The sequence below is a fragment of the Colletotrichum fioriniae genome (genome assembly GCF_027942845.1).
Source record: "Colletotrichum fioriniae strain IMI 355084 chromosome Unknown scaffold_8, whole genome shotgun sequence".
Classification (NCBI taxonomy): domain Eukaryota; kingdom Fungi; phylum Ascomycota; class Sordariomycetes; order Glomerellales; family Glomerellaceae; genus Colletotrichum; species Colletotrichum fioriniae.
The window spans coordinates 1,376,696-1,390,032 of NW_027076844.1; the positions used below are offsets into that span (position 1 = coordinate 1,376,696).

Consider the following 13,337-nt stretch of genomic DNA (forward strand, 5'->3'; position numbering starts at 1 on the left):
TTGAGATATCTCTAGAACCGGCAGACTCTGTCAAGGGGTCGAGGGGAGGAGCGGGCTATGTATGTTCTAGTTCGTCCTGCATCCAGAGCCCCTGAACGAACCAGTGCTCCCGGTATTTCTGACCAAGACTCTGTCGGTATGAGGAGATCCAATGAGAATGAGATTGCTGGAGAAACAGGTAGGTCGTAGACCCCCCTGAGCATCTCAGCCCGTCTTTCCGCGGGTGAATCGAATGGCCAGGAGCAAGTCTGGGTCGACCGTCTTTTTCGGGTTGGTATAAGACTCATGGTAACCCCATGGGAGCAAGCGCCTTGCGCATCTAGGCCCTCCCTCTCAACTTCTTTCAAGATTCCTGTTCTGGTCTCTTAAGTCATTCTTTTGTTCAAAAACAAGCCTTCGAAATTCTTCATTCTGTTCACTCACTTTACAGTTCGAAGACCAGTTTCTGTCGTTTCTTCATTGCGTTTGATGTTTCTAGTTTCTGTCGCTCTGTTTAGTTATTCCACCTACTTTTCTATTTCTCACATCGATCTTTAGCCCACAATGGCGCCTTCGCTTCTCTCCACGCTCTCTTCCGCCCTCCTCCTCACGTCATCCGCAACCGCTATCCAGACCTATCAACTCGCCGACAGCTACGACTCGACCAACTTTCTTGAGAAGTTTGGTTTCTTCACGGTATGTTTCAAGTCGATGAGATGAGTGAGGTATCAGGCCTTTGACTGACCATCTGTCTAGAGCGACCACTCCACCGGCAACTACAACGATGTTGACCCCACCGGCGGATATGTCAGTTACAAGTCTGCAGCTGATGCTCAGAGTATGGGTCTTGTAAAGACTGAGGATGGTGACCTTTACCTCGGTGTCGACTCTACATCTACCCTCGATGCCGCTGGTATCGGCAGAAGCAGTGTAAGAATCGAGAGTACGGCCAAATATGGCCAGGGACTTTTCGTCATCAACTTTTCTCATCTTCCTAAGCCGGTCTGCGGTGCCTGGCCTGCGGTGTAAGTTGCTTTCACATTCCTCAATCCGTTCACATTGCTCATGAGATATTCCTAGCTGGACTGTCGGCAACCCCTGGCCCGCCGCCGGCGAAATCGACATCGTCGAGACCTGGAACGAAGACAATGTAAACAAGGTCGTCCTTCACACCGATGGCACGCTCGGCGAGTGCCGCATCGACGGCACGAACATGACCGGCACCATCAGTAAGCCCAACTGCGCAAACTACGCCGCAGGTCAGTCCGACAATGAGGGCTGTGCCGGTCTTGATGCCGCTGCACCCTTTGGGTCCGCCGAGGGAGGAGTTTACGCCATGCAGTGGACCGACACCGCCATTCGCGTCTGGGGTTTCACTCACGCCAACGTTCCCGCCGACATCGCGAGCGCCAACCCGAACCCCGATGCCTGGGGCACGCCCAGCTTCACCACCAGCACCTGTGCCGCTGACAAGCTGTTCGAGGAGCAGAAGCTCGTAGCCAACATCGACTTCTGCGGTGTGGCTGGAAACGATGGTATCTGGACCCAGACCTGTGAGGCGAAGACCGGTATGACCTGCAAGGAGTACGTTGCCGCCAACCCGACTGCCTTTGCCGATGTCTACTTCAAGATCAGCTCCATCAAGTACTACAACCTCAGGGACGGCAACGCCACTGCTTCTGTCATCTCCAGCTCGGTTGCTGCTTCGACTGTTGCGGCCTCTACCTCGGTCGCGCAGACCGCTGTCGTCAGCTCCGCCCTGTCCACCGCTGTGGCCTCCGAGAAGCCCGTTGCAACTTCTGCCGCCGCCGTCGACAGCTTGACTACCCGCCTGGCGACCTCCACCGTTTACGCTACCAACATCAAGACCATCACTTCTTGTGCCGCCGAAGTCACCAACTGCCCGGCCCGCGAGACCCCTCAGGTCGTCACCGAGGTCGTTGCTGTCACTACCACCATCTGCCCCGTCGTCGACGTCCCTACGCAGTTGACCGTCATCAAGACCGAGGTCCACACCATCACCTCCTGCGCTCCTGAGGTCACCAACTGCCCCGCCAGACAGACCACCGTTACCAGTCAGGCAGTCATCCCGACGACCGTAGCCATCCCTGTCGAGAGCTACACCCCCTCGAAGCCTGCTGGCGGCGATGTCCCCATCACTGTCAGCTCCCAGGAGCCCGTCGCCGATATCACCACCGCCATCACAACCTACGAGACCAATATCATCACAATCACCTCTTGCGCAGCAGAAGTCACAAACTGCCCAGCTAGGACGTCCACTATTATCACAAGCAAGGTCATCCCTACTACGATCCCCGGTGTCCCCGCCGTACCCACCACCGCCGGTTCCGCGAAACCCATCGTCACCGGCCAGCCTCCCGTCGAGCAAATCACCACCTACCTCACCAACATCGTCACCATCACCTCCTGCGCTGCTGAAGTGACCAACTGCCCTGCGAGAACCTCCACCATCATTACCAGCGCCGTTGTCGCCAAGCCTACCACCGAGGTAGGCCAGAAGCCCGTCCTTACCACCGACGTCCCCACCGTCTTGACCACATACAAGACCAACCTCGTGACGATCACCTCCTGCGCCGCAGAGGTTACAAATTGCCCGGCCAGGACGTCTACCGTCGTCACCAGCGAGCTCATCTCCACCACGGTCCCTAAGCCCGTCACCACCCCCGTTGTCGGTGGCACTGCCGTCTCCGAGAAGCCTGTCCCTGCCACTTCCGGTGCTTCTACCGCTCCTGGCGCCGGTGTTCCTACCGTTGGTGTTCCCGCATCCAGCAGCACCATCTCCGCCGAGAAGCCCGTCCTCCAGACCCCCCGGCGCCTCTGGCACCCCCAGCGGCCCTCCCCCCATTCCTACGACCTTGGTCGTCGCGCCATCGGATGGATACAACGGCACTCTTACTACCGCCGTGATCCCTATCGGCACCGGATCTGCCTCTCCCTGTGTCGGCGCCGCTTGCCCGGCAACCACCACCGGCCCTGTTCAGGCCGGTGCTAGTAAGCTCAGCTCTAGCGCGCTGCTTGCGGCTGTAGCGGCAATGGCTGTTTTGGTCATCTAATGTGAGATGTAATCTGGCGTGTCATGTAGAGAAAGTTTTTCCTTTTCTTCTGTTGTCTTATTTGTATACTATATGGTTCTCATAGAGCGCATATACCCTTCGATTAGCATCGGAAGCGTCAGAAAAGCGCAGGCCAATGTATTATGCAACTGTTCATCCACGTCGTGTCGACTCTCATGAGGCACCCTTTCATCCTGAAGTGAGAAGTGAAGGTCCACATCGTAATTAGATCTAGTCAAGTTCTTGATTAAGTGCTACACCTTTTATCCATGGGTTTTTAGGGTTGCATCTGAACCATGCTTGAGCACATTGAAACCTCACGCACTAGGAAGCGGGCCGTACCGCGAGACCGAACGGCTTCATACGTAAGTGAACGGTCACGTGTGAACCTCTCATGTACGCGAACATACCTCTGCGGCTCAATGGACACAGCTGAAAGAACAAGTCTGTTAATACCTGCTTCAGCTCCTGTGACAACATGAACTAGTCGACGCACTTGGTCTGTCTTGAGTATGTAAGCAAATGAGTACCTAGTCCCTTGAATATCATCTTGGCTCTAACCAGTGTAGCGGAATGCCAGTGCCGTAATGTCTTGGTGAGACACCCCGCCTCCTCGTCATCAAAGCGCGTCAGGGCTGCAAGTGGAACGGACCCCAAATGACTGCCGAACGACGTCAATTGGCCTTGAACATCAAAGGGTTTCCCCCTCACCTTGGTCAAGGTAATGACAGCGCGGCGTACAGTATCTCGATTCCAGCGGGTATGCGAGCCGTTTCTTGACATTGAGGAATCCCACCGCAGTTTAGCGGATACGCGATGACTAGCTATGTACGTCACGAACGCTGGGCTTCGTAACCCCTTCCCCTCACACCGTGTAACCGCATACCGGTGGTGCAATACACCAGATTACGCCTTCGTGCCACGAGCGGCCCAAGAGGTTTTGAAGGTTTGGCTTTAATGATAAAGTCTGCTTCCGCTGTTTGATGTTACATTTGCACTTCTTATTCTCTCATCAAATCAAAGTGAAAGCTCCAAACCCTCCGCCTGTGTGGAGTTCTTTGATCATATCCACATTTACTCGCTAACTTCTCATCAACCACACATCGACGTCATAATCATGGCTGACCCAACCGTCATCGTTCTGCCTGGATCGGCTGAAAAATCCCGTCATACTGACCAGGAAAGATCGCAGAGTAAGTTTTGTAAGCACGGCAGCATTTCGTGTGGGATAGGAGACTTACTTTTGTTCTCCCAACTTTCTAGTTGCATCAAAAATCCAGAATGCCCTGAGCGAAGGACAGTCGCCAAGACCGGCGCAAGATGGCCCGTTACGACAGGTTTTGGGTATTTGATATACCTCGTTCCGTCAATTATAACAAGATGCTGACAACCCTCCTCACGCAGCTCAACAAGATAGCTTCTACAAGTATATCAATGTATGTATTTACTTACGTGGAACCCGTACTGGAACCTTACTAACGCCTAACTTTAGTGGGAAGATCCTCTGCGTACCCTTGGTGTGTACATTGGCACCTTGAGCATTTTGTTCGGGGCACACTACTTGCCTCTCACTCAATTGGCACTGAAGGCGGCGGTCACTACACTTGGAGGTAAGAATATACGCAATCTCATGCAGTGATCATCTCACGTGGACCAATGCTTACGTCTCCCAGTTGTCTCTGCTGCTGAGTATGCCAGCCGGTCCTTCGGTTCCGACTCCTTATCTACACGTCTTCGACCTAGGCAGTACAGAAGACTGCCGGAGTCTACACTCAACAACACTCTGAGAGATGTTCACGACTTCACTCAATATGCAGTGGTAGAAGCTCAACGAATCGTCTACGGTGAAGACCTCGGAAGGACATTTGGCGTAAGTAGCCATTGGACGAAAACTGGATGCGGCAAATGACATAGGATACCCTCGTTGACATATCTTCAGGCTTTCGTCGGCTTTGCATCCTTATATGCGCTCATCAAAGTCTTGTCTCCGTTTTGGTTAGCTGTAGTCGGGGTGACTGCCATCTTCGTTGCTCCTCTCGCTGCCTCGCCTCAGGGACGGCAGGTCGCCCACGACGCCACTGTACAGGTTCAAAATGCGGCAAACGTAACCGCTCAGAAGGGCGCAGAGCTCGCTCGTGACGGACAAGCAAAGACGGCAGAGCTATCCTCCAAGGCACAACAAGCTGCATCTGATGCGAGCACGACTCTTAGCAATACTGCTCGAAGCGGCCAACAGACGGCATCTAATGTGACCAATAATGCCACTGAGAAGGCGAGAAACTTGCCGCAAGCAGGCACGAATGCACTCAACAGTGCTCCCGGTTCAATTGCATCGACCTTGGGAGCTGCAAAGCACACTGTCACTGGATCATCGGCGAACAACAACAACCGGACTTTTGATGACAGCTCTCGACAGCCGCCCTCCGGATATGTCACCAGCACCGGATCAGATGGCCTCTCTCGATCGTCAATTAATGAGACTGAGATCCCGAGACGTGCTCCTTTGGACCTTGAAGATCAGCTCTCGGCCGAGCAGTCTAGCCTACCTACACTGCCTAGGTCCTTGCCAGTTAAGTCTGATATTGAGGGTTTGGGAAATGGAACGGCTACGATTCTTCGATGAAGAAATGACTGTGTTGGCGTTGTTGGTCAACAATAATTAGTTAGGACAGGAAAGGTCTAAAGCAGCTTCGAAAAAATAACTGTAGACTAAAAGCTGAATGTTCGCCTTTCGAACTTTACATTTTGGAACGAGTAATTCAGAAAAAAATTGTAGCATCCTTATTCACTGGTAAAGGGTTAAAGCCATCGAAGCTTGGTCGACCATCACGTCAAGGAGATTGGAGCTCTTGATGCGCCGGAACTTCATACTGCGGCTACCTTACAGGCAGCGTTTGGAGGAAACTTTTTAATATAATGAAAGCTCGACCTTCGAAACCATGCAGAATTAAACTGGAAGTGGACTAGGCTTCGTGATTAAGGCGGATGCAAGACTTGTTGACGGATATTTTTGATGTCAAGCAGAATGGGAATAGGGTGAGTGTTCCGTATGGGAAAACATAGTTACTGAGTGGATTTTGAATTGAGAAGTCGCGAGCCAGTCATCTCAACTTGGTGCACGCAGTGTGAAATATGATTGCAGCAGCTGAGCAGACCCCGTCCTTTAACGACTTCTAAACTAGTGTTGGCCTAGATAGCTTAGCACCACACTCTTTTCGGCTGAAGCTTAAATATCTTTCTCAATGCGATACAGCAAAGTTCCATGTCCGAACGAATCATACCCGCCCGAGTTGGGGCTGTAGTCACCACCACCACCTTCGATGTTGGCGGTCAAATTGCCATTGACAAAGTCGCGGAACTCCATTGACCATGAAGCGTTGAGACCCTTAAGTTCCGCATAGTGGGAGTAGAGAGCTTCATAACCAGGTCGTACATCAAATCTAGCTTTTGGGGCCACGACCTCCAGCACACCTTCCCAGCTACGATAAGGCGTGTAAGGGACAGTGTGGTTGGTATTGTACTTGGCAACATACTCGGCGCTAGCTTCAATTAGTGACTTGCCAGAGAGTCTGAAATGGGACGGGAAGATAACTCACGCGTTCAGGATCTGGCGGCCAAAGGTATTGAAAAGATCAACTCCCTGGTTCCAACCCTGTTGCCCAATAACTCCAATGAGAGCGATGCAGAGCAAAGCGTGCCCCTGGTCACGGCCAGACTCCTGAATCTGCATCAGAGTCTTTCCGCTACCTTCCTCCGTGAAGTTTGCGATTGAGAAATAGGGTAGGGCACCATTAGCGACAACCTCGGGTTGCCCCGGAATCCCGTTCTTGAAGTAGTTGACCGCGTAATCGTACATGGTTCTGTTGTCGTTGAAGATACCAATCGCCATCAGGGAGGCAATGTTGCACAGGTCCCAGTTGGCGTAGTAGAAGTCCGGCTTGTTGTAGTGGTGCTCGAGGAAGTCGTAGTTGTACACTGCGAAAACCCCGTTCAACATTTTGCCAAAAGCTGTCTGGTTCTGCTTGGGCCAGCCGGAGTATCCACGAAGGAGTTCGGCGGCGTTGGCAAACTGGTATCCGTAAAGCCCTGACGCGAGATATTTGTCTTCAGTGCCGTTGATATCGACTAGAGTAGAGCTCCAGCCGTCGAGGATCTTGGCTGCATGGTCTGCGTAGGAAGTATTGCCTCCGACCAGCCATCGAATGGCCAACTGGTACGCTGAGTGAGCATCGCGATAGGCATAACCGTAGTTATTGGTGGGCGCAAAGGTGGCGTTTGTGCCACGGACGAGAACCGACTGCGGCGTTGGCTTCCACGAGGTCTGGGCCAATTTTCCGGCTTCTAGATGCTGCCAGGCTCTGTACCAGGGCTGTTCCTGGTCTTGAACATGGTTCTTGATTCTTGCAAAGTCTTTCGCGGAATGCAAAGCGCCTGGATGAGAAAATGATGTGTCATTAAGGCCATACGGATTCTCGAAAGGTGAAGCTGCCACACTCCATGACGACAGAGACAAGAGGAAAGCGGCCTTAGGAAGCATGATGATTGTTTGAGACCGAAGAACTCTGATAGAGGTGTGATGCCAAGAATAGCCTCAAAGATTGAAATATTCGACATGACGAAGGGCCTTATAAATATCTATTCGATGATACGAAAGCCTCCCATACAATCTTTGGGCAACACAAGGCATCTGATGGTGCATCGTCAATACCACTCCACAAGAGTGTGCATACACAGCACCGGCGCAATCTTCTCCGGTTGAAGCCCGATCCATGCTCAACCCCACAAACGCGGGGTGACAAGACGCGGCCCGCTGCATTGCGTGGCCATCCTTCTTGATCGGCACGGGCGACACCGAGATCTCTCCCGGATTTCCGGGTGCGTAAGACCTGATCGAACTGCGCCCCATGCGAACGAAGCTGAGGAAACATCGGCAAAGGAGCATGTTCCGACAGAATCGGAATCCCATTCGAGTGGCTCATTCCCCGATGCCGAAACATATTAGCGAATAGGTTATGAACTCCAGGCTTTGATCCCTATCGTATAGTTATAAATAGGGGCATCGATATTAAATATAGAGAATAGTTATTTATTAAAAATAAAAAATAAATACGAGGTTCGCCCTAAAATAAAAAATATAAATAAATATAGACCTTAAGTAATTATATAATCGAGGTTATATAATATATAATAAGGCTATAAATAATTAAAACTATTATAATATACCCCTTAAATAAATCCTTATTTAAAAAAAAGTACGCTGAACTATCTATATTATTATAAAAAAGTATTATTAAATACGTAAATTTCAATAATATTATATAAGAATCTATTTATAAAAAGAATTATAAAATAAGTTATATTATATATTAAGTTATAAATATAAAATAAATAGGTAATAATTTATTAATTATATTTATTATTATAAGTAATTTTAAAGCTTTTTTATTAATAATAACTAAGACCGAGGGGTAGCTCTTATTATTATAACTAGCTAGTTATAATAAGTATATTAATAAAAGTTATAGGCTACGAGTACTAAGTAAATAATATTATAATTATAAATAGCTTCTCTAAAGCTATATTTATAAGTTATAAAATAAATAAAGCTTTAGTAATTAATTATAGTTTTATTAAAAAAAGTTCTTAATAAAAATAGTTAAAAGTAATTATAAAATTTAATATTAAGTTAATTATTAAAGAAGCTATAAAAGATCTATTTTTTAAACTTAACTCGAGTTTATATTATATATAAGTCTTATTTTTAAATATATTTTTTATTTTTTTAAGTTATTTTTTAATTAATTTAATTTAAAATAATTATTTAAACCCTAAGTCGTATAAAATTATTTTAATTTAAAATAATCTTTATTTTATTAATATATAATTTATTTTATAGTTTTTTTTATTTTATAAAAAGTAATTATATTTTTTATTTTATTTATATATATAGTATATTATAATTATTATAGTTAATAAATTAGTTTTTAAGTTAGTTATATATTTTAAATTATAATATTAGCTTCTCTTTTTAAAAGTTTAGTCTTATAAATTTATAAATAAATAGTTATAACCCGGGTTAGGGTCCGTTAAGTTTATTTTCGTAATATTTTAATATTATATTAAGTTATATTGAAAATCTAATTCTTATAAAATTCGTTATAATAAAATTAAGTATAATTATTAGGCTCTTAATATTCTTAGAAAATATAAAAGCTACGACGTAATATTATATTCTCTTTATTTTTTAATATAATTATATATATAAAATAGATTTATTTAATTTAAAACGTTATAATAAATATATTACTTATAATTTAACGAATTATAATAATAATAATGTAATAAATACTTATAAACTTTTTTTTTATTTTTATTATTATTATAGTACTAACTTATTAAAATAAATTATTATTTTAAAAAAATAAAAAAAGGTAGAATATAAAGAATAAAAGGCTAAGGAGGCCTTAAAAATATTATAAATTTAATTAGTAATTACTCTAAGTCGCTTATTTTATTTAAGAAAATAGAAATAGTTTTTTAAAAAAGTATAGTTTTAATTTAATTTAATAAGGGATATAATTAATTAAAAAATAAGAAATAAAAAAAAGGTTTTTTAAAAGCGTAAAAAATATATATTATAAAAGATTTAGCTACTTAGGGCGCTCTAAATAAAACTAATTAATCCTTTTTTAATATTAGCTTTATAAATTTAGGTTTTTTAATTATAAACGAGCCTTTTAAAGCTTAGTTATTTTTTTAGTAATTATTTAGAAAGTTTTATATGTTTTAAAAATTATTATATAGCTCTTATATATTTTTTTTCGTATTTATAATTCTTTTTATTTAATTAAGAATTCTTATATTTCGTTCCTAACTTTATAATCAATAATTCGTTTAATTTTATATTCTAATTTATTTAGTTCAATAATAATATAATCCTTTATATATAAACTTTTAAATACTAGTTTAAAAAATAAAATATAAAAAACTAAATAATACTTTATTATATTTAAAAAATTTTAGCTTATAATTAATATTTAAAACTTTTTAAATAATTTTAAAAAGTTTAAGTTTTTTTATAATTTAGCTTATTATTTAGTTATTTTATTTTAATATTATAATAAAAGAAATAAATACTATCCCCCTTTTTAAAATTAGTTTTTTAATACTTAATTTATCTACGTTTTTCTTTATATATTAATATATAAATTTAAAATTTAAAAATACTTTTTTTTAAATTTTTTTAAAATTTTATTATATTTACTATTATTTTAATAGCTTATAATCTTTATTATACTTTCTTATATATTATTAACTAATATCCATAATTTAAATAAAATAGGGATTCTTTTATACTTTTATTAACTATATTATTATATATAAATTAAACTATTAATAATAATATTACTTAGTTATTTTAGTTATAGTTTATATAATAATAAAGGTATATTTTAAAAAGTTTAATTAATTTTTTTTCTATTTAACTTTAGTTTATAAATAAAAAGTAGTTAATAATTTATAATTTATACTAAGTTATGAAATTAAGGGATTTTTAAAACTTTAAAATAAATAAATACCTCTATTAAAAATAATTTCTTTTAGTATATTATAAATAATAATAATATTCTTAAAGAATATATATATTAATTCTTTTATATTATTAACTTTTTTTATAAGGTATAAAATAAGCGAACTTAGTAAGTTAATTAATTATAACTAGGATATTATTATACTATATATTTATAAATAGTTCTTTAAACTTTAATAATTTAATAATAAAGTCCTATAAAATCGATTATTATACTTTTTATAAATAGTTATAATAATTATAGCTTACTATATAGTTTATATAAGCTATTTTTATTTTTTTTATAAATTATATAGTTTTTTAATTATATTAATAATTTTAATATATATAGTGGATTTATTATAATATTAATAAATCCGTTTTTACGTTTTAATAACTCCTTAATAACTATATATAAGTATATTATAAATTTTTATAATAAGCTTAGGGATTATTTTTTCTAATTAAACTAGTATTAATTTTTTTTAGTTATTATAAAAGTTTTATAATTAATATAAAGCTATTATTATTATTTTTTTAAAAAATAACTTACGTTTCTTTAAGTACTATAACTTTATAATTAAGTCTTTTATTAAGAGCGTCTATTTTACTATTTTTTTCAACTTTTTTTAATAAATAATTTAAAAATTATATTTAAATAAGAACTCGTTTTATTTAACTTATTATTTATTTAAATTTTTATTTATTATAAAGTTTATAAAGTTTTTTATAATTTATATAAACTATAATTTTATACTTAGTTCTAAATAATTATAATCTCTATTTTTAAAATATTTTAATAATAACTATTAGTTCTTTATTATAAATTTATTAATTTAATTTCATTTTATAAAATACTTTAAAATAGAAATAATATAAATAAAATTCTTTTTACTTATTTTATTATTCTAGGACTACTCTTATAATAAAATCCGAGGTATTAATCTTAATTTTAAAAAAGTTTCGGGGGTTTAGAATTATAATAACTAGCTTAAAAACGATTATATTTTTTAATTTTAATAAATGTTTCTTTATATTTAGGATTTTAAATAAATAGGGTTTCTTTTTATATTAAGTTATTAAAGGGTCTAATAATATTAATATAGTTTTTTTAAAAAATTATTAATAAAAGTTAACGAATTTTAAGAATTCTTATATATTTTTAATATTTTATAATATAAACTAATCTTTAATTATTTTTACTTTTTAGTATTTATATATAAATTTATCTTAGTATTATAATATATTTAAAAAAAGTCTATTTTTTATATATAAAACTCGTATTTAGAGGGCTTAGTATATAGCTTAGTATTTTAAAGTTTTTAGAATATTATATAAATATACTTTTTTATATATTTTAAAATTAAAAAAGAAAATAAGAATATTATTAATATAAATAATAATAAAAAATATTAACGAACTCCTAGAATATATAATTAATTATTATTTAAAAAAATTATTAAAGTATTAATAAGTCCAAAAGGTATAACGAGATACTTAAAAAAGTCCTTTATAAGTTTAAAATACCGTTTTTTATTTATTTCCTTTTTTAATTCGTATTTAATTAAACGCTTTTTTTAAAATTTATTATAATAAACTAATTAGTTTTATATAATAAATTTCTAAGCTTAATAATAAAAAAATAAAAAAATAATAGTTCTTTTTCGTAATTTTATTAAGTTTTTTATAGTTAATAATAAGTTTTAATTTCTTTTTTTCTTTTTTTTAATATAAAAAAATAAGGGTAATTTTATAAAGGATTTTAAGAGTTAAATATATCTTTTTTTAAGTTTTTTTATTAATATATTTATTAAAATAATCTTATTTTTTTTTAGTTTATAAAATATATAAAAAAGAACCTAGGTTAGATTTTTTTTTAAGTTCGATTTTTTATATTTTAATTACTATATTTTAATAATCCTATTTTTTTTTAAGTTTTATAAATAATTTTATATATTTCTAGTACTTTTTAAATATAGTTTAAAATTATTTTAATCTCTAATTATATATATTAAATACGAACTTTTTAAAGCTTTTTATTATTTTAATAAAAAATTATATATTATATTTTTTTTCTTTTTTTAGGAATTATAAGAAATTTATTTAAACCCTTTTTTCTTAAGTCGTTTAGTAATTAAATTTACTTATTAAACCTAGCTAATAATCTAATTTATTTATAAATTATATTTTCATAATTATAAAATTTTTAGGATAATATTAATATTTTTTAATCTCTATAATATTATATTATAATTAATTTTTATAATTATTAATATATATTAAAAAGTATATAGTTTTTCGATTAATATATTTATTATCGTAATTAACTCTTTCTCTTTTTATTATTTATAATTAGTATAAGTTATTTTTTTTATATTTATAATAAGTCGAGTTTATTTATTATTTTTTAATAATATAAAACTTCCTTATATATTACTATTAATTATAATACGTAGTAGTTATTTATATATAATAAGTTTAATTAGTAAGTATACGTCGTATTATTATCTAGTTATATATAACAACTTATTTTTTAATATTTACTTTTTATTATTCTTTTATAATTAGCTTTTTTTAGTTTTTTTAATATTTTATTTTTTTAATCGCTCTTTTTATTTTATTTATTTTTTATTATTTTTTTTAAGCTCGTATTTTTAAAAAATATAATAAATTTAATACTAATTATATTTATAATTAGTTTATATTATATTATTATT

General features: G+C 36.8%; 2 protein-coding genes across 2 annotated transcripts; one reads left to right on the top strand and one right to left on the bottom strand.

The window, feature by feature from the left end:
• Window positions 1-543: 543 nt before the first annotated feature.
• N0V96_007175 (uncharacterized protein) lies at window positions 544-3,053 on the top strand (the record flags this gene model as incomplete). The annotated part of the gene is made up of 4 exons (XM_065757947.1): window positions 544-675; window positions 736-1,004; window positions 1,060-2,738; window positions 2,770-3,053. 4 exons carry the CDS (start codon window positions 544-546, stop codon window positions 3,051-3,053), a joined length of 2,364 nt encoding a protein of 787 aa, XP_065613470.1.
• Window positions 3,054-6,279: 3,226 nt separating this feature from the next.
• Window positions 6,280-7,590, bottom strand: N0V96_007176 (uncharacterized protein; the record flags this gene model as incomplete). The annotated part of the gene is made up of 2 exons (XM_053199447.1): window positions 6,280-6,592; window positions 6,650-7,590. The coding sequence occupies 2 exons, from the start codon at window positions 7,588-7,590 to the stop codon at window positions 6,280-6,282; spliced, it is 1,254 nt and encodes a 417-aa protein (XP_053043117.1).
• Window positions 7,591-13,337: the final 5,747 nt, after the last annotated feature.